Source organism: Ornithorhynchus anatinus, chromosome 3 (assembly GCF_004115215.2).
Source record: "Ornithorhynchus anatinus isolate Pmale09 chromosome 3, mOrnAna1.pri.v4, whole genome shotgun sequence".
Taxonomy (NCBI): domain Eukaryota; kingdom Metazoa; phylum Chordata; class Mammalia; order Monotremata; family Ornithorhynchidae; genus Ornithorhynchus; species Ornithorhynchus anatinus.
Window position 1 is genome coordinate 38,028,241 of NC_041730.1, and position 27,859 is coordinate 38,056,099.

The following is a 27,859-nucleotide window of genomic DNA, read 5'->3' on the forward strand; positions in this document are numbered from 1 at the left end:
TAAAGCTGATGGACAGGAGTTCTGCTTGATGCCATGAATGGGCAAACATTGGAGATTTTTGCGGACATGTGCACAAAACAGTTTCCTCAAAAATGATCTGGGCAGCAGACAGAAGTATAAAGTGATGAGGGGAAAGACTGAAGACAGGGAGGCCTACAAGGAACCTGGTCCAGTATTCCAACCAGGTTATGATAGGTGCTTGGGAACATTTCATTTTCAGTTGTCACTTATCACTTTCGATTCTTTATGAAACCAAAAAGGGGTCTTCCTTAAAAGTAATTTAAAGAAAATTCCAACAGATTTAGTTGGGGTATTTTTCCCCTAATGGCAATGGAGCATAAGAGTTGAAGCTAAGAATGATCCACTTGCTAGAAAATGAGCAGAGATCAGCCACTCACTAATTGAAACTACTCATCAATGCAACCAATTATTGACAAATGGAGAAGTAATAATAATAATAATGTTGGTATTTGTTAAGCGCTTACTATGTCCCGAGCACTGTTCTAAGTGCTGGGGTAGACACAGGGGAATCAGGATGTCCCACGTGGGGCTCACAGTCTTAATCCCCATTTTACAGATGAGGTAACTGAGGCACAGAGAAGTTAAGTGACTTGCCCACGGTCACACAGCTGACAAGTGGCAGAGCTGGAATTCGAACTCATGACCTCTGACTCCAAAGCCCATGCTCTTTCCAAACCGAGCCACGCCAGATTACTTGTGCTCTTTCTCTCAAAAGCTTTGTAGACCAAAATAAGCACCTCCGCAGCTGTTGGCAGAAACCCAATAGCTATGTGCATTTCAAATGAAATGATCCCCTTTCAAATGATAAGTACCGTGTAAAAATCTTAAGTAGATTCTCTGCAGGCTGAAAAGTTTTATTCTTGTAAAGCTTTCCTTTCCTCAGTTAACCAGTAAGTTCCAAAGTTCCCTGTCTCCCCCTCTTCCTTGCCAGAAGCTAAGTAATATGCTTCCTCCAACCCCAACTCCCCATCTCCATTGCAAACTAAAGAGCAAATTGAATGTGAATCAGTTGTGCAAAATAACTTTCCACTCTAAAAGAACTGTTGTTTCAAGTATTAAGTGAATTGGGCTCTTAGGTGTTCGATTTTATTTTTTGTATTTCATCATTTTATTATTCATCCTGACCTTATTACCAATTTTATGGGTTGATCATTTGCCGGGGGTACAAGTAATGTCCCAGTCTGGACAATAAGGCCAAAACCTTTTCAGCCTAATTCAAACGAAAAATGGTTTGACAATGTGCCATCTCACCCAGCTGCAGTCACTACCATGTATTTTTTCAGAGCTTTGCCCATTTCTTTGTAATTTTGGGGTTCAGCTGGAGGAATTCAGAAAGAGAATTGTGTTGATTTCAAACTTTGTTCAAGGGACATAAATCAGTGTTTACCCTCAACAAGACTGAAGTCACTGGGAGAGAGAGAGTGGATCCCCTCAGCCATCTGCACCCAAGTTTCCCTGTCCTGTCTGGACATGCCCTGCTCTGTCCTTCCCTGCCCTGCCCCTGCCTCCATCCTCCTGGCTGAATTAATTTTTCCTTTCAGCATCCTCCCCCTTGCCCCCTGCTCTTTATCTTAGTTGATTACATTAAACAAAAATTTTAGTATTTTTAAGATGATAATTTGTTGCTAAAACCACTGGGAAGCGATTAACATGTGAAAAACAGTCTTTCTTACCAGTCCTTTAAACAAAAATTGGCTCCACTATCATGGTACCACCCAGCTCAAACAACCATCAATCAATCAATCCCTCCTTTTGAGGGAGGGTGGGACCCACGATATGAACCACCCTCTCCATTCATCTGAATCATGAATGCCATTCCTGGGTGGATCCTTAAGCAGGACTAGCTACTGGACACCTAATAATAATACTTATAATAATTGTGGTATTTGATAAACACTTACTATGTGCCCAGGCACTGTACTAAGCCCTGGGATGGGTACAAGCAAATCGGGTTTGCTCACAGTCCTAATCCGCATTTTACAGATGAGGGAAATTGAAGCACAGAGAAGTGAAATGACTTGCCCAAGGCCACACAGAAAGACAAGTGGCAGAGCCAGCATTAGAACCCATTAGCTTCTGACTCTTAGGCCCATGCTCTATCCATTACTCCATGCTGCTTCCCCAGTCATACTGTGGGGAGGAAGGGACAAATATCAGTGGTGCAAGAGAAGCAGCGTGGCTCAGTGGAAAGAGCAAGGGCTTTGGAGTCAGAGGTCGTGGGTTCGAATCCCAGCTCTGCCACTTGTCAGCTGTGTGACCGTGGGCAAGTCACTTAACTTCTCTGTGCCTCAGTTACCTCATCTGTAAAATGGGGATTAAGACTGTGAGCCCCATGTGGGACAACCTGATTCCCCTGTGTCTACCCCAGTGCTTAGAACAGTGCTCTGCACATAGTAAGCGCTTAACAAATACCAACATAAGCAGCATGTCTTAGTGGAAAGAGCATGGGTTTAGGAGTCAGAGGATGTGTATTCTAATCCCAGCTCCGCCACTTGTCTGCTGCGTGACCTTGGGCAAGCCACTTAACTTCTCTGTGCCTCAGTTACCTCAACTGTAAAATGCGGATTAAGATTGTGAGCCCCATGTGGGACAACCTAATTACCTAGTATCTACCCCGGCGCTTAGAACAGTGCTTGACACATAGTAAGCACTTAACAAATATAAAATTATTATTATTATGGATCCACTCTTCTGTTAGGCTTCCAAATACCCCTCTTGCTTTTCCCAGATAAAATGGAAAGAGCTATTCCAGAGATATCTCTTACCAGCAATCGTTTTTCTCTGTTCAAAGAGAGCAGTGCCAATGATGGAACTGCATCCATGTATGGGAGAGTCTTTGACAATCTCTTGTACACTTTTTGCATGGAAATATGATGGCCTATATTTTCTGGCCCCTTGCTATTCAGGTGAGTATTGCTCAAACACAAACTTTAAAAGAGAAAAGGTATGTCCTATCATTGAGTTGTTTTTTGCAGTAGTGGTGATGGTTTGCACTGAACCATCCACACTCACTTGCTCAGCTTTTACCTTTCTCCCAAACATGTCCTTCCTGCCCCACATTGCGCTATGGCTGCTAGAGAGAATGGATGCAGCCTGAGAACACAAAACAGAACATCTCCTGAGAGTTCATCAGCAGCAGTCACCGCTGTGCCCTTATCTATTTGGAAAACCATTCCTGAAAACAATACTCAAATTGCTTAGTGAGGTGTGGCAGGCAGTCTTTTCCAGCTCTCAGTTTTGATTAACCAGAAAACAGTTGAGTATGAAACAGCTACCGATTGGCTTGATATATTCTAAAGGAAAGCATAATGAGGTGCAGGGTTTAGGACTCTTTCCCACTTCATCAGGAAGTATGAAAAAGAAAAAAAAACACAAAGAACCACAACATTAATGTTGGTATTTGTTAAGGGCTTACTATGTGCCGAACACTGTTCTAAGCGCTGGGGTAGACACAGGGGAATCAGGTTGTCCCATGTGGGGCTCACAGTCTTAATCCCCATTTTACAGGTGAGGTAACTGAGGCACAGAGAAGTTAAGTGACTTGCCCACAGTCACACAGCTGACAAGTGGCCAAGCTGGGATTCGACCCCATGTCCTCTGACTCCAAAGCCCGTGCTGTTTCCACTGAGCCACAAAAAAGTATTCAGTGTGAAGCAACATTAAAAAGTATTCAGTGTGAAGCAGCATGGCTTAGAGGATAGAGCACTACCCTGGGAGACAGAAAGACCTGGATAATAATCCCGGCTCCACCACTTGTCTGCTGTGTGACCTTGGGCAAGTCACCTAACTTCTTTGGGCTGCAGTGACCTCATCTGTAAAGGGGGGATTAAGACTGGGAGCCCCTGTGGGACAGGGACTGTGTCCAACCTGACTAGTGCGAAGCAGCGTGGCTTAGTGGAAAGGGCATGATCTTGGGAGTCAGAGGTTGTGGGTTCAAATTCCCACTCCACCACTTACCAGCTGTGTGACTTTGGGCAAATCACTTAACTTCTCTGGGCCTCAGTTCCCTCATCTGTAAAATGGGGATAAAGACTGTGATCCCCACGTGGGACAACATGATATCCTTGTATCTACCCCAGTGCTTAGAACAGTGCTTGGCACATACTAAGCACTTAAATACCATAATTATTCTCTCAAAATATCTCCACTGGATTATTGCATCTGCCTCCTCTCTGATCTCCCATCCTCCTGTCTCTCCCCATTTCAGCCTATACTTCACTCTGCTGCCCGGATTATCTTTTTACCGAAACGCTCTGGGCATGTCAGTCCTGTCCTCAAAAATCTACAGTGGTTGCTTATCAACCTTCACCTGAAGCAAAAACTCCTCACTCTTGGCTTCAAAGCTCTCCATCACCTCCTACCTCAACTCCCTTTCTCTCTTTCTACAGTCCAGCCCACACACTCTGCTCCTCTGCCGCTAACCTCCCCACCTCCTCATTCTCGCCTGTCCCGGCTAACCTCCCAACCTCCTCGTTCTCGCCTGTCCCACCGATGACCCCAGCTCAGGTCCTACCGCTGTCCTGGAATGCCCTCCCTCCTCTCATCTGCCAAACTAACTCTCTTCCCCTTTTCAAAGCCCTACAGAGAGCTCACCTTCTTCAGGAGGCCTTCCCAGACTGAGCCTTCCTTTCCCTCTGCCCCTCCTCCCTCTCTCTGCTCTTCCCCTCCCCATAGCACTTGTGTATATTTGTATATATCATTTATTACTCTATTTTATTAATGATGTGTATATATCTATGATTCTATTTATCTATTTTGATGGTATTGATGCATGACTACTTTGTTTTGTTTTGCTGTCTGTCTCCCCCTTTGAGACTGTGAGCCCATTGTTGGTTAGGGATTGTCTCTGTTGCTGAATTTTACATTCCAAGTGCATAGTACAGTGCTCTGCACACAGTAAGTGCTCAATAAGTAAGATTGAATGAATGAATTTACTCCAGAGCTTAGAAGAGGGCTTGATACATAATAAGCATTTAACCAATACCATTATTACTGTCTGCAACAACTAGACAGCTTGGAACTGGAGAACAACAAGAACATCAAAGAAGGGCATTTGCAGCCAAGCACAGTCACTTCAGGGGAAGTGCAACGCAGCTTTGATCAATATAACCTTATGTAAAACTTGATGACTATTCATTCATTCAATCGTATTTAATGAGCACTTACTGTGCCGAGCACTGTATTAAGTGCTTGGAAAGTACAATTCAGCAACAGATAGAGACAATCCCTACTTAACAACGGGCTCACAGTCTAGAAAGGGGGAGACAGACAACAAAACAAAACAAGTAGAATATAGTGATTGAAATTAGAGGTTGGTTTATTTTGGTTTGGGGAAGTAAATGTTTGAAGTTTTTGATCAATTGATTTTAGACAACTTGTTGCTTCCCTACCGCTGTTACTTAGAAAAGCAGCATTAATACTTGAATTACTTGAATACTTCACCTAGTGCTTCTATTCTTTAGTCTGAAAAGCTGTTAAAGACAGGACACCCACAATGTTTCCACCATTAACAAGAGATACTTTCTGCCTAAGCAGCTAAGCACCTTTAAGTAAAAAATGTCTGTTGCTGTGAATGTCTCTTCCTTCATGTGAAAAAAAAAGTAGAAAAAAAGAAGCTTTTCAAACTTGGCTGGTCTGGCTGCATTCTTTCCAGATTAGAACACAGAAGTTAAAATTCACTTTCTTGTAATAATGTTTTGTGTGGGGCCACATATAAGTTGTGGTAGTATATGTAGGACTAGTAAGACTGATAAGCACAACATGTTGATATTAGGGAAAATGTGTTTATCAGAAACCTTAATCTGTGAGGCTAGAAAGGGGACAGGTTGAAAGAAGAATTTGTGTGCTTCTGTTGTAAAAGTCTGGCATATGAAGATATGCGTGGAATGTGTATAAACAAATGTCCGAATCAAACTTGCAAAATTCACCAGTTGAAGTGATAAATATTTTGAAACATCTTTATTTTACTATTTCAAGAAGATACTTTGCCCTCTCTGGACAGAGTCCCTAGAAAAGATGTTTATCCCACCTTTGTGGAACACGCAATCTCCTAGGGAGTTGAGTATAGGACTTTTATCACACTCCATCACAGATTTTATGTGTAGGAGAAATCATATTTAACCTTTCCTTGTCCAATCCCTGGTGTGTGCAGTAGAATGAAAAACTCAGCTCACATTTAAGCAAAAGTGTGAATTCATATTTGTCAACCCTATAACTCTGGTTTCAAGCTTCTATAAAATTGCAAAATGACTCTCCCAGCAAACATGCATATTTTGCATTTAAGACCCATAAATTGATAAAGTTTCCCTTAAATTATGCCTATTGGAATCTTTTACAGATAAAACACACAAGAGTAGTTAAAAATGAACAAAAAGTGCAGTTAGCCACTTGGAGGTAGTTCTTCAGCCTTTCCAATACTCACTGTTTTGCTGGTGCTTGTAAGCCAGCCCAGTGGCATTTCACACATTAGGTCTATTATGGATTTGGGGTTATATGTCTGAGCAAATATTATTATTCCTTGGCACCTGGCCCAGGAGAAGCACACACACACAAAATACCAAGAGCCAGCAGTCCCTCTTGATCAACCAGAAAACACTGTGGACTTTGAAACAGCTACTGACTGGCTTGACATACGCTAAAGGAAAACATTCTGAGTTGCAGGGATAAAATCAGAGAAGGAAAAGAGACTTTTTATCCATCTCCTTCAGACTTCCTCCAGTGAATGAATTGAAAGAACACACTGCTCATTTTGGATAAAAAATGTCAGCTCTGTTTCTGCAAACAGACCTTTCTGCATTAAAAGAAAAGAAAAAAGACCTTTGCTATTCATTGAGTCTGACAATATTAAATCTCTTTCTACATTTTATATCAATTAATTTTGAGATTTTTCCAAACTACTTGAGATACTCTTTATAAAAACATGAAGTGAAAAAGAGTCTGTAGTATTGCTAACAAGATGTACACATGTTTTCTGGGTTGGTTTGTTTTTTTTTTGGAGAAAAGTAAAAGCTGTTCTTTTCAGGCATTTGTGAGTTTCCAGTTTGGGTTATTGGCCAGTAGTTATTCCCTGGAGTTCCTTTTTCAGTATTAGGTTTCTCAGTAATTAACATTGTGGCCAGCCAAGCCACTTGAGTATGAAGTCATCTCATGAATGAAAGGAAAACTCATCTATGAGACTCTTGCTCCTCCAGCAATCATTCTGGGAAATTTATGAGGTATTCCAACAAGTCTGTTGCTGAGCCCTGCCATTGTCTGGCCACTTTCCCTTCACCTATAGAGCTCATTGAATAGGCTGGACTAACATCTGTGTTAACCCCAGCAATACACTTGTGGAGCCAAAAGCAAAAATGCTTGCCCCTACTTCCTGTTTTTTCTCCCTCTTTTTAAATGATTGCATATGATATTCAGCCTCAGATGCAGTCCCATAACAGTTTCACGGCAGCTAACTTGTTACAGGGAACAATTTCAAGAGAAGTGCCAGTTAGCATCGGACCATTTTCCTCCTAACTTAAAGGACCCAATGAAAGTCATCTAAGACTACATTGTGGCAGATAAATCTAATTTCCAGCATGCTTCTTTAAAATTCATTGGTAAGATGAGGCATAAGATGGGATTTCATAATATGACAAACATTTTTTTCTAAGTATGGGATACATGCTCCCCATATTCTGCAGCAAAATACAAAAGCACGTAAAATCATTGCTTAACAATTGCTTATATATAATAAACAACAAGGGAGTTGCAAATATGAGAACATGCCCCAACAATATTATTATTATTATGTTGAGCATTTACTATGTGTCAAGCACTACTCTAAGCACTGGGGTAGATAAAAGTTAACCAGGTTGGATAGAGGGAAAAACAGATATTTAATCCCCATTTTGCAGATGAGGAAACTGAGACACCAAGAAGTTAAGTGACTTAGCCATGGTCATACAGCAGGCAACTGGCAGAGCTGGAATTAGAACCAAGGTCCTCTCACAAGCCTGGGTTTTTTCCAGTAGGGCATACTGCTTATCTTTAGATATTTGCTATGGCCCTGTATAAAATATGGGCTTCTCACCCTGAATCATATCCCTTGGGATAAGCTGAGCCTGCTTATTTTCCTATATAACAGAAAAAGAAAAGCTGGCATGTTATGGAAAAGGCCAGAAAATATATTCTTCCAGTAAATATGGTAATTTTTCATTTTTCTCAGAACATTTCAAATTTGTATCACTAGGACTACTTGTACTCTGTCCCCATCTTGGCAAAAGAACAGATTCAGTAACTTAAAAGTCATGTGCAGGTGAGACACAGCTACAGTAACTCTAAAAAGGGTCATTCTTGTTTTGTATTTTCCCAGAAGCAAAGCAATTGGTGATACTAATGATTAAATTATTTAGGAAGTAAAATTTCTTAGGACACTTAGCTTGAACAGATACTTGAACAAACCCACAATCCACACTAATGATACAGATGACCTGGCTTGCAGTACAGTGGATGAAATTGTGATGTTTTAGAATCTGATCATACTCACAGAAACGACATCTCCTTTCCCTTGCATTAATTGACTACACTTAGATATATGTATTACCTTTGGCTAGATAATGTGTCCAAGTTGAAAATTATTCTCTGAAAACAAAATAATTTCTTCTTGATGTTGTGGTACTATTTGAGGGATGATATGAGTAAGGAATCAAGCATCACCATCATCTTAATAGTGGTATTTGTTAAGCACTGTGACAAGCATGTACTAAGCAGTGAGGTAAATACAAATTTACCTCAGACCAGACACATCCAATAAATACCTCCCACGAAGGGAGCACTCAACCACAAATTATACTGAGTCTGAATGAATTGAGCAAATTGTTACTTGTAAACTTGAGGGCAGGGATTGTGCCTACTGATTCCATTATATTTTCCCAAATACTTAGTACAGTGCTCGGCACACGGTAAATGCTTGACAAATATCATTGATTGATTGGTTGGCATGAAGGCAGGAATAAGAAACTTGTCAAGGGTTTTTTGGAGTTAAAAAGTATTTTTTTCAAGGGCAAAGTATGATTCTCCCCTCATATTAATTGGGAAAACATTGTCACATGCTTCCACGAATATTTGCTACTAAGGCAAATAATAAAAAATACCTTCCTTGCGGGCTGAAAACATGCCTAACCAACTCTATTATCTTGTACTCTCCCAAGCACTCAGTACAGTGCTGTGTACAGAGAAAGGACTAAATAAATACAATTGACTGATTGAATGGGTAGGTGCAGAGTTGCCTGGAAGGAGATTAGCTGACCTCCAAAATCTTTCACAGTTCTCTCCCTTAATTCTATGAAGTCAGCTCTTTTCTTCCCTAAATCATTGCAATTATTCTTGGATTGCATATGTTGAGAATAATCAGGATCCATGTTATGCTGTGGTATGGTGGGCATCCAGCAAGATGAACTCAATTCTGAACACTGTATTTCTTGGTTGGCTTCAATTGCTGCAATATAATGAATTGTTCAGTAGTACATGTTTGAAATGTTATCTATAAAGTTTGTCCTTTTACTCAGTAACTTTTCAATTCACTGCTACCTCCAGCTGGTATGACTTTCAGTTAAAGATTCTTACTAGTTTTTCTATCTTAAATGCAAATGAAAAGAACAGAACAAAATAATGAAACATTCTCAATTCAAAAGAAATAGTAGAAGAGGTGAACCCTGTTTTTCCAAGTTTTTCCATAATTAAAATTTTGTCATTAAATGTGGCAGATTGAAAATAATAGATTCCGTAACATCTTATTAGTGGTTATAAAGGAGCAAGTCATAACTTCAATCTATGTTTGTATAGTACCTGGTTCTCCCTTTAATAACACCAAATTTAGATTTATCTGAATGACAGTTTTTCTCCATTTTAAGTGTTAGCAAATATTCTCTTTCTCTTTTAAGGTTTCATCACTTTCAAAGAAAGATTATTATTAGAGGGAAATATTTTAACATTTTTTGGTCACTTCCAAAATAATAATAATAATAATTGTGGTATCTGTTAAGTGCTTACTATGTGCCAAGCACTGTATTAACTGCAAGGGTAGATAAAAGCTAATCAGGTTGGACTCAGTCCTTGCCCCACTTGGGGCTCACAATCTTAATCCCCATTTTACAGATGAGGTAACTGAGGCACAGAGAAGTTAATGACTTGCCCAAGGTCACACAGCAGATGGCAGAGTTGAGATTAAAACCCAGATCCTTATGAGTCCCAGGCCCCTGCTCTATCCATACAATATTTCCTTCTAATAAATATTCTTTCTCCTGACATGTGAAGAAGGCCTGGGTTGATTTTTCTGAAGGATGGAAGTGTTCATGAATGCAAGTGTACAGGGTTACTTGTTGTATTGTACTCTCCCAAGCACTTAGTACAGTACTTTGCACACAGTAAGCGTTCAATAAATATGACTGAATGAGTGAAGTAATAACTGCCATCAGAAAAACTACACAAAACCAGAGTTTGGGAGGTGGATTGAAAGGAGCTATAGCAGGAATTACAAAAATCTTTTTTTTAAAATCTCAAAAGAAGATACACTAGGTGTTTAAAGCGGAGCACTAGAATTTATAGCCATTATCTCATTGCTTCTCATCCCACCGGACTGACGAGCAAAACTACCGGGATTCATTTAGTCATTCATTTAATCATATTTATGGAGTGCTTACTGCGTGCAGAGCAGTGTACTTTAAGTGCTTGGGAGAGTACAATATATAACATAACCTGCCATCTTTCCCCCACGCCACCTGCAAGCCCTGCTCCCAACATGCCTTGTGCTTGTAGGACCACAAAAGCTTTAAGTATCAGTAGCATGCAGCCTCCGTAAATTTAAGATTGTGAGCTCCTTGAGGGCAAGAATCATGTCTACAATTCCATTGTACTCTCCCAAGTGCTTAATAGAGTGCCCCGCACACAGTAAGTATTCAACAAATACCACTAATTGACTGATGGATTAATTTTGGAAAGGCTTTGGTTGTAACTGGTCTCTAGATATGACCTGGATGATTGCCCCCTAAATCTTCCCCTGGTCTCTACCTCCAGACTTTTTGGACTTGCTGACTCAGCCACCTTATTCTGAGGTTTTTGAGCCCTTGAAATGCCAAGAACATGTTTAATTCTCATCTCCCCTCCTCGCAAGTGCCACCCCCTCCACTTGCGCCTCGGACCCCATTCCCTCTCACCTTATTAAAACCATCACCCTTGCCCTCTTACCTTCCTTAACTTCTATTTTTAACCACTCAATCTCCAATGGCTCCTTCCCCGCTGCCTTCGAGCATGCCCACGTCTCCCCCATCCTAAAAAAACCCGCTCTTGACCCCACTTCCCCCTCCTGTTATCGCCCTATCTCCCTATTACCCTTCCTTTCCAAAATCCTAGAACGAGTCGTCTACAATCGATGCTTAGAATTCCTTAACTTCTATTCTCTCCTAGACCCCCTCCAATCTGGCTTCCGTCCCCTCCACTCTACCGAGACTGCTCTCTCTAAGGTCACCCATGACCTCCTTCTTGCCAAATCCAATGGCTCCTACTCCATTCTAATCCTCCTTGACCTCTCTGCTGCTTTTGACACTGTCGACCATCCCCTCCTCCTCCATACCTTATCTCACCTTTGCTTCATGGACTCTGTCCTCTCCTGGTTCTCCTCTTACCTCTCTGGCCGGTCATTCTCGGTCTCCTTCGCTGGAGCCTCCTCCCTCTCCCATCCTTTAACTGTTGGAGTTCCTCAAGGGTCAGTTCTTGGCCCTCTTCTGTTCTCCATTTACACTCACTCCCTCGGTGAACTCATCCGCTCTCACGGCTTTGACTACCATCTCTACGCAGATGACACGCAGATCTACATCTCCGCCCCTGTCCTCTCCCCCTCCCTTCAGGCTCGCATCTCCTCCTGCCTCCAGGACATTTCCACTTGGATGTCGGCCTGCCACCTAAAACTCAACATGAGCAAAACTGAGCTCCTCATCTTCCCTCCCAAACCCGGTCCTCTCCCAGACTTCTCTATCACCGTGGATGGCACAACCATCCTTCCCGTCTCTCAGGCCCGCAATCTCGGTGTCATCTTTGACTCGTCTCTCTCGTTCACCCCACACATCCTATCCGTTACCAAGACCTGCCGGTTTCACCTCTACAATATCGCCAAGATCCGCCCTTTCCTCTCTACCAAAACGGCTACCTTACCGCTACAGGCTCTCGTTATATCCCGGCTAGACTACTGTGTCAGCCTTCTCTCTGATCTCCCTTCCTCCTCTCTCGCCCCGCTCCAGTCTATTCTTCACTCCGCTGCCCGGCTCATCTTCCTGCAGAAACGATCGGGGCATGTCACTCCCCTTCTTAAACAACTCCAGTGGTTGCCTATCAACCTCCGCTCCAAACAAAAACTCCTCACTCTAGGCTTCAAGGCTCTCCATCACCTTGCCCCTTCCTACCTCTCCTCCCTTCTCTCTTTCTACCACCCACCCCGCACGCTCCGCTCCTCTGCCGCCCACCTCATCACCATCCCTCGGTCTCGCCTATCCCGCCGTCGACCCCTAGGCCACGTCCTCCCGCGTGGAACACCCGCTCCCCCGGAACGCCCTCCCTCCTCACCTCCGCCAAACTGATTCTCTTCCCCTCTTCAAAACCCTACTTAAAACTCACCTCCTCCAAGAGGCCTTCCCAGACTGAGCTCCTCTTCTCCCTCTACTCCCTCTACCACCCCCCCTTTACCTCTCCGCAGCTAAACCCTCTTTTCCCCCTTTCCCTCTGCTCCTCCACCTCTCCCTTCCCATCCCCACAGCACTGTACTCATTCGCTCAACTGTATATATTTCCATTACCCTATTTATTTTGTTAATGAATTGTACATCGCCTTGATTCTATTTAGTTGCCATTGTTTTTACGAGATGTTCTTCCCCTTGACTCTATTTATTGCCACTGTTCTCGTCTGTCCGTCTCCCCCGATTAGACTGTAAGCCAGTCAAACGGCAGGGACTGTCTCTATCTGTTGCCGACTTGTTCATCCCAAGCTCTTAGTACAGTGCTCTGCACATAGTAAGCGCTCAATAAATACTATTGAGTGAATGAATGAATCTGTGCAGCATTTTCCCCCCCAGAGTTTAGTACAGTGCTTTGTACAATGTTGGCATTTAATAAATGCAATTATGAATAGTGCTAATAGTGATGATGTATATTAAATACTTACTGTGTGTCATCCCTGTCCCACATAGGGCTCGCAATCTCAGTAGGTGAAAGAACAATTATTGAATCCCCATTTTACAGCTGAATAATTTGAGCCCAAGAAAAGTTAAGTGACTTGCCCAAGGTCACCAGCAGCAGGCAAGTGGCAAATCTAGGATTAGAACCCAGGCACTCTGACTTCCTGTCCTGTGTTCGTTCCACAAGATACGTGGCTCAGTGGAAAGAGCCCTGGCTTGGGAGTCAGAGGTCATGAGTTTGAATTCCGCCTCTGCCACTTGTCAGCTGTGTGACTGTGGGCAAGTCACTTAACTTCTCTGTGCCTCAGTTACCTCATCTGTAAAATGGGGATTAACTGTGAGCCTCACGTGGGACAACCTGATTACCCTGTATCTACCCCAGCGCTTAGAACAGTGCGCTGCACATAGTAAGCGCTTAACAAATACCAACATTATTATTATTACTCCATTACTACATCATTACTATTATTATTATTCTTAAGGGATAAGACAACACCAGGAGTTTAGCTTTCAGGGCATCCCTTCTAATCCACAATCAAGTTTGCTTAAGCTGTGGAGCTTCGGAAATGATGAGACAGTGTTCCCTGACTCATTGTGATCATTATTTCAAATTCATAATGTTTTTAATAGGAATCATGTATCAAGTTATAGATTTCACATGCCGTCATATTGTACTTTCCAAGCGCTTAGTGCTCTGCACACAGTAAGTGCTCAATAAATATGATTGAATGAATGAATTTATCTTGTACAGCAGCAGCCTGTTTAAACATGTATATCTCTCATTGTACAGGCATACTTGGCAAGTGCAAGACAAAATAGATGCTAACAATGTGGCTTACACAACTGGGAAGCTAAGCTTTCACACTGACTACCCAGCTCTGCATCATCCACCTGGGGTAAGTTGAACCTGCTTGCTTTCTTTTGCAGAAACAGGAAAATTTCTTCTTCCAGCATTGTGAGGAAACAGCCAGACTGCTAATTTTTTCCATTAATGAGTGGGGGGGTCTCATTTTTCTAAGGACACTTCAATCTGTAAAGCTCAAAGACTGTTCACCGTCAGGGTGAAATGGCACATTCAGTAACTAAATAGGCACTATTCATGTGAGAGAAGGCAGAGATTTCTTCCACTTTATTTTTGTCCCGGAAATTACCGTTCCTGTTTTCCACACAGCCCAGCTATGGTCCATCCCAGCTGCAGCATACCACATTAAGTCTCAGGGTATTTCCACACAGAAGACTTATTTTCAGGGGAACATGAGGTGACTTGGTGCAGGGAATCTCTTTTCGGGTGGTGGTGATATTATGCCTCATGTTGAACTCATCAAGCAGTTCTAGTGTTTTTCCATTGCAGTGATAGAAACTATGAAGATGTGCAAAATCTCCACGAAGAGCTGCTAAGCAAGTACCGTGTCCAGCCTATCTATATAAAAGTATCTGCACTTATTCTTCTAGCATTATCATCTTTCTAGGTAAATTGAAAGTCTAGTGGACTACGTGGTTAACCACCCCCAATCGCCCAAATTCTAAAAAGCTTGTTTTGTTTAAAAAAAAAAAAAAAAGAGGGTTCCCCTCACACCCATGAATTATCCAGACTGGATTTTTTAGAATTTTCAACTTTATTTTGCTCAGGTAGACTCAATACAGGCATCATAAGGGATTAAATGCTGCTTTTTACATGTTCACAGTTCCTTTACCTAAATAGTGCCAACTAAATGATCCATTTGGTCCAGAGAATGTAGCCAGAAATGCATTTGGAGCATGGCTGCGTGGGGCAATAACATCTATTTATATAGGTTTCCTTAAGCAAATTCCATACTAGCCCAAATCTGCAAGGAATAAGCCACCCACTCTGAGATTGCCAAACCTTATATCTGACTGATCTGTGCAAACTGAATATCAGAACAGTCACGATTCACTAGTGTCATGTTCCCTGCCCTTGGTACCAAGACAATAGCACTCTTCCCTCACTGACAATGTATTTAAGGGTTTCCTACCCTATGTTCTTCATCCCTGCAGCTGCTTGAATGTGGCCAGGGTCCACAAAAGTGTGAGAATGGGTAACCTGGGACCCTGGAAGCCAGAGGACCTGGGTTCTAATACTACTTTCACCACTTGTCTGCTGTGTGTCTTTAGGCAAGTCAATGAACTTTTCTGTGCCTCAGTTATCTCATCTGCAAAATGGAAACTAAGACTGTGAGCCCTAACAGTCAGTGGCATTTATTGAGCACTTAGTATGTGCAGATGCTCTGTACTAAGCACTTGGGAGAGTACACTACAACAGAATTAGCAAAAATATTCCTACCCATAACAAGCTTGCAGTCTAAAGTGGGGATTGGCACTGGATCCAATCTGATTATCTCATATCTACCCCAGTACTAGGCATACAGGGAGGGCTTAATAAATACCATTAAAAAAAATAGATGACACAAAAATGCATATGCATTACATCTCCAAATCTGTTCTGCCTGCGTGATCTCAACCTATCACTGAGCCCTTCTCTACTTGCATTGCGACAAGAAGACTAGTAGCAAATCTTTTTCTCATTTATCCACTGCTTTATTAGTTACCAGGAAGGCTTTGGGTATCCTTTATTAACCCGAGAGCAGATTAATCTCTTGCAGACACAAGCAATGTACTACTTTGCTCTAACCATTAGCTGAGTTTGGAGCCAGTCCTAAAGTCATGGATTAAATGGAACAGTCATCAGTTTAATCCTGAACTTTTCAAAGGAGCGGGGTAAATGGAGAAGATTAAAAGGATAAAGTTCTAAAACTGAATTAATGATCCGTGGAGGTTAAGTATTTATCAGACTTTTTCTGGAGAAGAGATTCTGTCATGGGATGTGGAATATCTTCTGGGAATTCATAGCCCAGCCATTCAACTTTCACTATTTCTTGACTGTCAGTTACCCCTAAGTGAAACTAATTACAAAAAAAATCCATCTCTAACTAAAGTGTATAACTGAGGTATTTTGTGATGTATTTTTCTCTACAAACATCATGCACGGTGTAATATGTAAAAAAAATTGAAATATATCCTCAATCAGTCCAACTCATTTCTAATTGCAGTATAGATGGCAAAATTAGAAGATTTTTAGTAATATAATGTATTTGAAATATCTATCAGGCACCTGTAGTTCTATTTATTTTTCCTTTAAAAATAAATATTTTTTGGAATTTAAATTTCAGTCCTCAAGAAAGTCTGATTGTTTAAATGAATTTAACAGGCTAGTCTGATAACTTGTGAAACAGGGTTCCAGATAAATGAGTTACCTGTTGCAATGGTATTTTGGTCAAAACAGCCATTACAAGGAAGGAATAGAGAAATACTCCATTAATGTGAAACAGATGTTGCTTAGCTCACTGTCTTCTTTGTGCCAAAAATCACATGCTGTCATGCAGTAAAAGAAAAAGGCTTTTCAGTTCTGAACCTCCTGCAGGAAATAAAATGTGGTCTCTTGTATGTTCTGCATATATTTACCTTTTGGATGAGGAATATAAGTGTAAAATTGACCAGGCTTCATAAAAATAAATGCATGGATCTGATATCAGAAACAAAGAAGGTGACCATTAGCTCTTCCCTTTAGAAAAGTAGTCATTACTTTTTCTAAATAATTTTTTCTAAAAATTTGATGGTGAAAGGTGAAAGATACTGTCTAGATGATACTGCCATTTCTTCAAGAAGTAAAGCAACACTGTAATTTGTCTCTCTTGATCCTGGTCCTGAATAATCATTATTCAGTAAAAGTTGCGTTATCTGGCCCTTTACCAACCAGAAAGTACTACTAACTGGCATTTATAATTCCTCCCAGTACAATAGCAATCCTGGCTCTTTGATCCTTTGAGAAAAATATCTTCTCCCATCGAAGGAGTTTACAGTGAATGGGAATTGAATGCTTCTGGGGGGAGAGAGCATTATAATTAAGTAGGGTGATATCCCAGAGTACAAAACCAAAAAGGTGAAAAAATTAGTTTGAAAAGTGCCTGTGTGCACCTATTGCCTATATTTGTAATCTGAAAAATATTTTATACACAAATATGTTACATTACATAACCAGATTTTCATATTCATATAAACATGTATATTTACACCCACAAAGATAAATTTGAATGTTTTCACTTGTAAATTAGCTATCAGACTCTGCTCATGCTCAGAAAAATTAAGAAAAATAATTTTAAGGAGCAAAAGTTTCTCTCCAGCATTCATGCCAATCAGTCAATCATATCTACTGGGCACTTACTGGGGCCGGACGACTTGTGAGAATAGAATAAAACAGATTTAGTGGATGAGTTCCCTGCCCACATGGAAGTTACAGTCTAAACAGGGAGGCAGATATTAAAATAAATTACAGCTACATACCCAAGTGCTGTGGAGATGACGGTAGGATGACTATCAAGTGTTTAAAGGATACAGATCTAATTGCAAGACTGATGCAAAAGAGAGAGGGGAGGGGAAATGAGGGCTTAGATGGGGAAGGCCTCTTTGAGGAGTTATGATTGTATTAAGACTTTGAAGGTGGAAAGAGTGACCATCTCTTGGATATGAAGGGGGAAGGAGTTCCAGGCTAGAGATGGGATGTGACTGAGGGATTCATGGTGAGATAGACAAGACGGAGGTACAGTGAGTAGGTTGCCATTAGAGGAGCAAAATGAGTGTCCTGATTTGTAGAAAGAAATTAAGGTAAAATAGGAGGGGGCAAGGTGATTCAGTGCTTTAATGCCAACGGTTAGGAGTTTCTGCATGATGCAGAGGTAGGTGGATAACTACTGGAGGTACTTGAGGGGTGGAGAAACATGGGATTGAATGTGTTTTTAGAAAAATGATCTGGGCAGCCGAGTGAAGTACTGGCTGGAGTGGGCAGAGACAGGAGGCAGGGAGGTCAGCAAGGATGCTGGTGTAGTCAAGGCAGGATAGGATCAATGTGGTAACAGTTCGGATGGAATGAAAAGGGCAGATTTTAACAAAATGCCAAAATGACAAGTCCTTCTAGAGATTTCCATATAAATTCTTCCCAGAAATCCTAGAAAAACCATCTTGCACAACCAGGATTGGCAAGTGCTAGTTTGTTTTGCCTGTTTGATTAGCCAACTGTTTTCCCTATAACAACAGTGCAAAGGATGGAAGAGGATATTTCCAGATGATGTGCCCCTCCAAAATTAATAATCAATTAAATTCATTAGGCACTTATCCATTTGGAAGAGTACAGTATAACAGATTTGGTAGATTTATTCCCTGCCCATAAGGAGTTTACAGTCCACAGCTGGGATTCAACCAATTGGTGAAATCTTCTAGGTGGCTAAGATTTTATTCCTAATTATGCAGTACTTGCTAGGCTTCCATCAGAGAGCGGTTCCCCAGGGCAAACCAGACTGTAGTAATCAGAAGTTTTGACTAGCCATCATCTCTGATGCTCCCTGTGTGAAAAACAACAAAGCTTTTGTCTTAGCAATTACAAAGTAGTCACCTACTAGGGTTATGTTTTCACATCTTATCCTGTTCCATTCTCTCCCTTACCCCTGGTGCATTTTTCATTCATTTATTCAATCACATTTATTGAGCACTTACTATGTGCAAAGCAATGAACTAAGCACTTGGGAAAATGCAATACAATAATAAACAGTGACATTCCCTGCCCACCACGAGCTTACAGTCTAGGGGGTGGAGGGAGAGGGAGACAGACATCAGTACAAATATACAAAATATAAATAAAATTACAGATATGTACATAAGTGCTTTGGGGCTGGAGGTGGGGGCAAAGAGGAGCAAAGAGAGCAAGTTAGGCTGATGCAGAAGGGAGTGGAAGATGAGGAAAAGTAGGGCTTAGTTTGGAAAGGCTTTTTGGAGGAGATGTGCCTTCAATAAGGCTTTGAAAGTTGGGGAGAGTAATTGTCAGATTTGAGAGGGAGGGGCTTTCCAGGCCAGAGGCAAGATGTGGGGTAGGAGTTGGCGGCAAACAGGGGAGATGGAGGCACAGGGAGAAGGTTAGCACTAGGGAAGCAAAGTGTGTGGGCTGGGTTGTAGAAGGAGAGAAGAGAGGTGAGGTAGGATGGGACACGGTGATGGAGTGCTTTAAAGCCAATGGTGAGGAATTTTTGTCAGATACGGAGGTGGATGAGCAACGACTGAAGGTTTTTGAAGCCTGGGGTGACATGTCCGGAAGGTTTTTGTAGAAAAATGATCCAGGCTGCAGAGTAAGGTATGACCTATTCCTGCCTTGTTGTTTTTTTTTAATATATACATCCATTATCTTTTAAACTGTTTTATACCTATGCTCTTTTCTCATCTTTCATTCTATTTTACTAGTTTCTGCTGCTTCAAACTCTGAATTGTGCTTTTTGTTATCTTTCAAGAAACCATAAATATTGTTCAGAGCTAGAGACATTGATTTTTATTTTCTTCAAGATTGAATAATATAAGTTTACTAAATCATTTTTTCTAGTATTGTAATAAATTCTTAGTGACTGCAAAGAGATGGTAATAGAATCCAATTAAACAAAAGCAAACCATATTGAGTGAGAAGTGGAAGCAAACCTTTCAACTGTTCCCCCTCCCCCAAAAAAGACCGCAGTTCCTGACTGTTGTTTGAGAACTAAACAATAAAAATTATATTTCTTGAATTTGCTTTTTATGATGGAAAAAATAATTTTAACTAGGATATTTGAGTAATAGGAAGATTCTAGCTGACTATCCTTAATTTTGTTTCAGGTTCAGTTTCTTCATTGCATAAAGCAAACAGCCACTGGTGGCGAAAGTGAAGTTGTTGATGGCTTTAACGTATGCAGAAAACTGAAGGAACAGAATCCTACGGCATTTCAAATCCTCTCTTCAACCCTGGTGGATTTTGCAGACATTGGGATTGATTACTGTGACTTTTTAGTGCAATCCAAGCACAGAATCATTGAGTAAGTAGTCTTTAAATAATTTTAGAACAAAACAGCTTTATCACTGTTTTTCAAAGGACACAATCATCTATGATGGAATTATAGTTTACCCAGGAATTTGCCTCTTGAGAAGGGGAGAATTAATCTCACAAGTTTCAGTGGTAGGTCTTGGCAACCAAAGTGGTTACTATGACAATCGGCAAGGAAATCAGGACAACTGTTCCAGACTTCTAGGGAGACTCGGGGCCATGAGGAACCTGCCACCATTCCTTCAAAATGGAGATTGTCATATTGGAGGGTGAACCATGGATGCAGTTCTGCCTTGCTGTTGACACTAACTAGGGGCAAAAGGGGAGGGTGAAGAAACCAAGATGGCCACCAGGCTTTAAGAGTTGTGTCCAAGCCCAGAAGTAGCAGCAGCTTAGGTCTAAGAGCATAAGAGGCTAGAGAAGTGATATGCAGAGGACACTGGCATCAGTGGGGCAATGCCCATTCCAGGTGACTTAATGAACACCTCCCATCATCCATGCTGAGGGTAACCTGCCTTATACATTACCCACATAATTATGCAACCTTCTTTATTTTTGCTTTCTTCTTAAATGGATCACCCTGTTGATTCACATTCAGTCTAATATTCAATGAGGTCCATAGTGCTTTTTCTGCTGTGCTGATTGCCAATCATTTTGTTCCTTTAATGCATGCAGAATATTCAGTATTCCAGTGTACCACCCTGCATTTATCCCTAGTGAACTCGATCCTGTTGGTTTCTGGCATTTTTAACCAATTCTCTAAAATTGAGCCCTCAAGTCACATCCAGAACTTCTGAGGTCATTATATCACATCCTCAGAAGTGAGGTCAGGGAATGTGTCTGTTTCTTGTTATATTGTACACTCCCAAGCACTTAGTACAGTGCTCGGCAAACAGTAAGCCCTCAATAAATACAACTGAGTGATTGATTACAGAAGAGGAACCAACCTAATCCACACTTGCTCTCCTCTCCTGCCTTCTCCTTCAGCATGCAACCATCATCTGCCCCCTTCTGTGTGTGAAGTGGGCACTGCTCTGGTTCAAACAGAGAATCACAACAAAATGGAATTTTTGAAAAGAAGTGGAAAATGCACACTAACACAAAATCAGCTTCTAAATATGGGAACTAAAGTTAGTGTACTAAAGAAGCAATTCATCAGAAGTTTGGTTTCAAAACAGTGTATTTGAATATACTAAAGGTCTTTTCCATACACAAGCCTCCTGATCTGGTGTCTGATCAGGATCACGCCTTGCTATACTCTAATAGACTCCCCACCCCTGTGCAGATCAGTGTTTTGGGCCAAGCAATACAGTAGTTTTGGAGAGGCACATGCCTCTTCATGTGCATACAAGCAAACATGCTCCCAGATCAACACACAAGAACATTTCACCAATTTTGTAGAAGTAGTCAGGACAGGAATTGCTGCTCTCAGCTCTCCCTTTCCCAGCCCAGACAGTGTGAGTATTGTGCCCTCTAAGAGCAGATGGAGAAAGAGAAGCAATGTGGTCTAATGGAAAGAGTACATGCCTGGGAGTCAGAGGACCGGGATTTTAATCCATGATCAGTCACCTGCCTACTGTGTGACCCTGGGCAAGCCCCTTAACTTTTCTGTGTGTCAAGTTTCCTCATCTGTGAAATGGAGATTCAATTCTCCCTCCTGCTTAGACTGGGAGCCCCATGTGGGACAGAGGCAGTTTCTAACTCTATTATCTTGTGTTTCTCAATGTAGTACAGTGCTGGGCACATAGTAAGTGCTCAACAACTTTCTGCATCACCCAGACTTGCTCCCTGTGGTCTTCCACCTCCTCCCAGCCCCACAGCACATGTATATATATTGGTAATTTTATTTATTTGTATTGATATCTGTTTATTTGTATTGATGTCTGTCTTCTCCCCCTAGACTGTGAGGTCATTGTGGGCAGGGATTTTCTCTCAATCATTGTATTGTACTTTCCCAAGTGCTTAGTGCAGTGCTCTTCACACAGTAAGTGCTTAATAAATGTGATCGAATGAATGAAAATTATTATCATTAAGAGCATTTCCTGCTTGCGTACTGAAATGCCTCTTTTGACTTTTGGCTAAAGAACATTTATACCCTGGTATAAATAGATTTGATTACACTGGTTGCTATCCAGTAACAGGATGCCAATGATTTTTAGGCGATTGGGAGAATTATAGGTCATTTGTGGCAAAAGATCCTGCCAGCATGTCTCTCTTCATTTCCAATTTGGATGAGACCAGGTTTAGAGGTATGCAAAAAACTACGGCCACTGAGGCTCTCAATGTTTTAGCATAGCCCATTCACTCCTCCTTTGGGAAAAGTCAGATTCAACCTTTCTACCAGCTATTCTGAATGTAATCATTCATAGAAACCTAATTTTCTCCCTTCTAGTTAAATTCCAGACCAATGAAAAATCTAGCTTGTCTAATTTAAGTTCCTAGAGACCAGGGATCATATCTACTAACTCTACTGTATTCACCCAGGTGCTTAGTGCAATGTTCTATACCCAGTAAGAGCTCAGTAAATTCTACTAATTGATCGAATAGATACTAAAAAACTTCATCAAATTGTCCATGCAATATTAAAGCAGAAGCTTCCAGGGGACGTTTGGCTTGGATAAGTTGTTATAGGAAAGATTTAAGGGACCCTAACCCTTAGTGAAACTGAAATGAATCCATTCTTGGTATGGTGCATTTGGGAGTCTTAGAACCAGTCAGCCAGTCAATCGTATTTACTGAGCACTTACTCTATGCAGAGCACTGTACTAAGCACTTGGGAGACTACAGTATAAAAATATAACAGACATTCTCTGCCCACAATGAGCTTATAGCTTAGAGGGAGAGACAGACAGTAATATAAACGAACTATGGACATGTACATAAGTGCTGTGGGGCTAGGAGGGGGAATGGATAATGGAGCAAGTTAGGCAATCCAGAAGGGAACTGAAGAAAAGGAAGAAGAGGGCTAGGTCAATCATATTTCAGTAGAGAAGGAAGGTGTTCAAATTAAAACAAGGCATCTTCATAGAATAGCAAGTAGGTAACACATGGATAGTTGTAATCACATCATAATGTCTTATTTCCATTCTTTTTTTCCCCTCACAGGCTTGGTGATAGAGACCAAGTGGTTCGTATTAACTTCAATAATGCCACCAGAGACACAGTGTTTGACATACCTGTGGAAAATGTGCAGCCATTTTATGCTGCCTTGAAAGAGTTTGTTGACCTTATGAACAGTCAAGAATCCAAATTCACCTTCAAGATGAACCCAGGTCAGTGAGCAAGTTGCTCCCAAGTTACTTAAAGGAACAACTTTTATTCTGCTTTCATTAAATGCTAGAAATATTGGGGACTAAATATGTTTTCAGTGATACATTACTAGGGAATTATAATTCCTTCCATTCCATTTTTTTCATCACATGCTGAATCCTGACAGACCCATAGGATAAATGGTAACCATAATGAATTTTCTTGCACATGTTCAACTATAAGCAAAGACATACATGTTGTATTAAAAACCCTCATATTGTAAGATGATGCCAATGGCACGGTAGTTTTTTATGGCTATAAATGTGACTGGAAAGTCCCAGTGAAGGACTGACAGTTACCACCACACTGGGCCGCACACTTAAAAATATCCCTTGCTGGGCTGTTGTGTTTGGTGTTTTCTTCACCTAGCCCCATTTTGGTTTTGACTTCTTTATTGGCTTTGTTTTAATGCATGTGTCAAGCGCTGTACTAAATGATGGGGTACGTACTAAGTAATCTGTTGGATACAGTCTCTGTCCTCCATGGGGCTTACAGTCTGAGTAGGAGGAGTACATTTTACAGATGAGATAACTGAAGCATCGAGAAAGTAAGTGATTTGTGCAAGTTCCCACCACTAACAATTGGCAGAGTCAGGATTAGAATCCAGGTCCTCTGACTCCCAGGCCTACGCTCTTTCCATCAAGTCATGCCATTTCCCTTCTTGCTCTCACAATCCTATTCAATTAATCATATTTATATGAGCTTGTCTCTAGACTGTGAGTTCATCGTGGGCAGGGAATGTGTCTGATGTTATATTGTACTCTCCCAAGCACTTAATAGAGTGCTTTGCACACAGTAAGTGCTCAATAAATATAATTATTATTATTGAGCACTTATTTTATGTAGAGCACTGTACTAAGCACTTGGGAGAATACATTATAATGTAAGCACTTTCCCTGCCCACAAAGAGCCCTAATCCTCTAGAATAAGCATAGATATTTTCATTTGAAACTACCATGGCTAGAAAATGAATGATTACTTAAATCCTGCTCACCCGATAAGCAGCTGCTATTCCAACAAGTAAATAATAAAAAGAACATTTTTATATCCCCAAGATCCTTCCCATATTTGCAGTACCAATAGCAGGAGGGCTTGTCTCTAATTGTTTCAAACGACACTGATTGGCACACTGAGTTAAAACCCCCTCTTGGCTGGCACTTCCTTACCCAGAAGACCTTGTGATTGATTTTGGCATCCTGATGGCCTTTGCAGGGAATGGGGTCCCTGAAGACTATAAGTTTGCTGTAGGCAGGGGCTGCGTTTACCAAGTCTGTCATAGTATACTCTCTCAAGCATTTAGTACCGTGCTCTGCACACAGTAAGCGCTCAATAAATATGATTGATTAAATATGATTGCTTGATAGCTGCAAGAAGAGTGGTAGTCTAAGGCGTCCTGTACGTCACAAAATCCAAGAGCAGAACAACTTCTTAGCCTTCCAGCTGGCAAGTGCAGAAACCACCCAATTCCTTGATTCACAAATCAGTTAGTCAATGGTATTTATTGAGCACATGCTGGATGCAGAACCCTGTATTAAACTATTGGGAAAATTCAATAGAACTGAGTTGTTAGACAGAATCCTTGCAGAGAAGCTTACAATCTAAAGTCTTTTTGCCCTTAAAAGGGCTTCAAAATCAGGGTGCGTTCCTATGAATATTTGTGAAGAGGCAGCACCATCTGTAGGATGTTAGGGGTTATGCTCAGTCATTTTAAAAGAGCCTGTGGTTGGATATCACTAATCCAATTGTCTAATCTCCTTTTAGATTTGATTTGTCATGATGAAATTTGACAGAAAATTGAATTAATAATGCTGCTTATCACCTTTTATGGTACTGAGGAAACTAAACTGTGAACACATCTGAAAACAGAGAAGCAGGGTGGTGTTCTGGAAAAAGCGCAGGACTGGAAGTCAGGAGATCTGGATTGTAATCTCAACTCTATTTCTTGCCTATTTTGAAACCTTGGGCAAGTCATTTAACTTCTTTGTGCCACCGTTTCGTCATCTGTAAAATAGGGATTAAATACAAGTTCTCTCTCCCCCTTAGACTGTGAGACTAAGAACACTGTACGTTAGGTCCGTGGCTCAGTGGAAAGAGCACGGGCTTTGGAATCAGGGTTTATGAGTTCGAATCCCAGCTCTGCCACTTGTCGGCTGTGTGACTGTGGGCAAGTCACTTAACTTCTCTGTGCCTCAGTTCCCTCATCTGTAAAATGGGGATTAAGACTGTGAGCCCCACGTGGGACAACCTGATTCTCCTATGTCTACCCCAGCGCTTAGAACAGTGCTCGGCACATAGTAAGCGCTTAACAAATACCAACATTATTATTATTAGGTATTGTAAGCTAAGAAATGTCCTTGACCATATTTTTGGATAAGTAAGTGCTGTATGACTTAGCCTCCTTCTGTTGTCCTGGAAATGACCTTGGCCCAGTAACTCATCTTTTATCTCCTAAAGCAGAAGCACTATCTTCAGTCATGGCTTGAGCCCTTCTTTTGCCCACCATTCTCTTATTGAGCACTTCCACTTTGGGGCATCCATCACTGACAGCAGCAAGAGCTAATATATAAGTACTCAGCAGTGCTGAGCATTATACTAATTGATGGAGAAGTCACCAGAAATTATGAATACTGGACCCTATTCAAGTTTTCCTACGCTCTGTGGGGAAGCCATATTGGAAACATCCAAATTTAAAAAAAAAATGTGTAATGTCAGTTGCTAAAAGAGAAGAATCATTGATAAGAACAGGGAATGGAAATATCCAACAGAGAGTGATGCTGTCGGTTTATCCTTTGCTACCCTGTGGGCCCAGGATTCTTGAGACATTAAAAATGCTTCCCAGTGTTCTCATGACGTCTCCTAGCCTGGAAGCTGGCCTTGGCTCACTCTTCTGAAGGTGCTTCCAAGAAATATCTCACAGTCTGAGACAGCTTCTTCAGGAGATTTTTCACCCCCTTTGAGGCCTCCCAAGGGAGTTTCTCTAGCACTCTGAATTAACTGCCATCAGACCTAGCCAACCCATTTGGCTTCCAAGAACAGCCAGGAAGTGAGAAATAGGATTTTGTGTTTCCAAGGCACATGAGATATTTCTATCCAGAATTCATTATCTTTCAAAAACCATGTATTTTCAGGTGATGTGATAACATTTGATAACTGGCGTTTACTGCATGGTCGACGCAGCTATGAAGCAGGGACAGAAATATCACGCCACCTTGAAGGTGCTTATGCCGACTGGGATGTGGTAATGTCAAGACTCCGTATTTTAAAGCAAAATATCCAGTACGGAAATTGAATTTTCGCTCCAGAATTTGTTATAGTAACACCAATAAAAAGACAGCCATTTCTTTGGGATATGACCAATTATACTTTGCGATATGCCTATATATGTAATGCCCAAATACCACAATCAGTATCACAGTCTTGATAACCTCATTTTCAAATTAGAGTTTTGTGATTAAAATATGACCAGTCATTCAGTGTAGCTTTTCCTTTGTCATTGTAGAAATAGTGTCAATGACTTATATACAAGTAGTGACTTAATATTTTTTCCTCTCTACAAATAAAATTTCACTTCAACTAGACTCCCAGAAGTCTGTCACTTTTCCCTCCACATAGAGCACAGATTTCATAGAATATTGTCAAAGACTTTTACCACCACAGTCTGAAGCAGGTGATTTTAAGTCAACTCACAATTATTGTATTCCTTTAGATACAGCCTAAGTCTGCATGAACCATTTTCCTGTGTCCCCAGAGATGAAAATTCATTATAATCACTCTTTCGTTAATGGGATGAAGGATGGGGGAACTCAGTCCATTCTGAGAATTTCTGAAGTACTAGATATAACATGACATCATGGGGTCATACAGCTAATGCAGTTCTAGAGCTGGTTAGGTTCCTTGGATACCACAATCTGCAATACTGACTTTCCACCAGAATCATTATAGACCTCATTCTAACCTGATGTACGTTGGATGAGTCTCTGGCCTTGAATTGGCCAAGGGATCTGGCTCTTTGCCCACTCTTCTTATTTCCACTTTGAGAATGTTTTCTGCTTTGCTGTGTTTAACACCAAGTCTAGTAACCTAAACAAACTCTACAAACCACAGAGAATTCAATCAGATGGTTCTCTTCTTCCATCATCTGCCCACATAAGTTAGAAGGAGGAATTCATGCCAAAGACAGAGCTTCGGGGTGAAAATAAGGAACTCCTCCATGTGGTCTTGCTTATCAGTTCAGAAAGAGCCAGAGGATTCCAATTTAAAATAGTCAAGCAACTCAAGAGAGCCACAAGCGGAACTTTACAAATTGGGTGTATTTAAATACACCACTATGATGATGTTTTCAGGGTGCCGACTATGAATTCACAGCTTTTTAAAGGTTAAAATAAAATCATCCTAAATTACAAACATAATGAAAGGGTTTCAGA

The 27,859-nt window shown here is 41.1% G+C and overlaps 1 protein-coding gene across 1 annotated transcript in view; it reads left to right on the forward strand.

The window, feature by feature from the left end:
* Positions 1–27,013, forward strand: part of BBOX1 (gamma-butyrobetaine hydroxylase 1) — a 65,320-nt gene extending 38,307 nt beyond the window's left edge. The window contains exons 5-8 of the mRNA XM_001511096.5: positions 14,007–14,112; positions 19,922–20,118; positions 23,232–23,398; positions 26,564–27,013. Coding sequence (XP_001511146.2) covers positions 14,007–14,112; positions 19,922–20,118; positions 23,232–23,398; positions 26,564–26,724 — 631 coding nt within the window. The 3' untranslated portion in view covers positions 26,725–27,013. The remainder of the gene's footprint in view (positions 1–14,006; positions 14,113–19,921; positions 20,119–23,231; positions 23,399–26,563) is intronic.
* Positions 27,014–27,859: the final 846 nt, after the last annotated feature.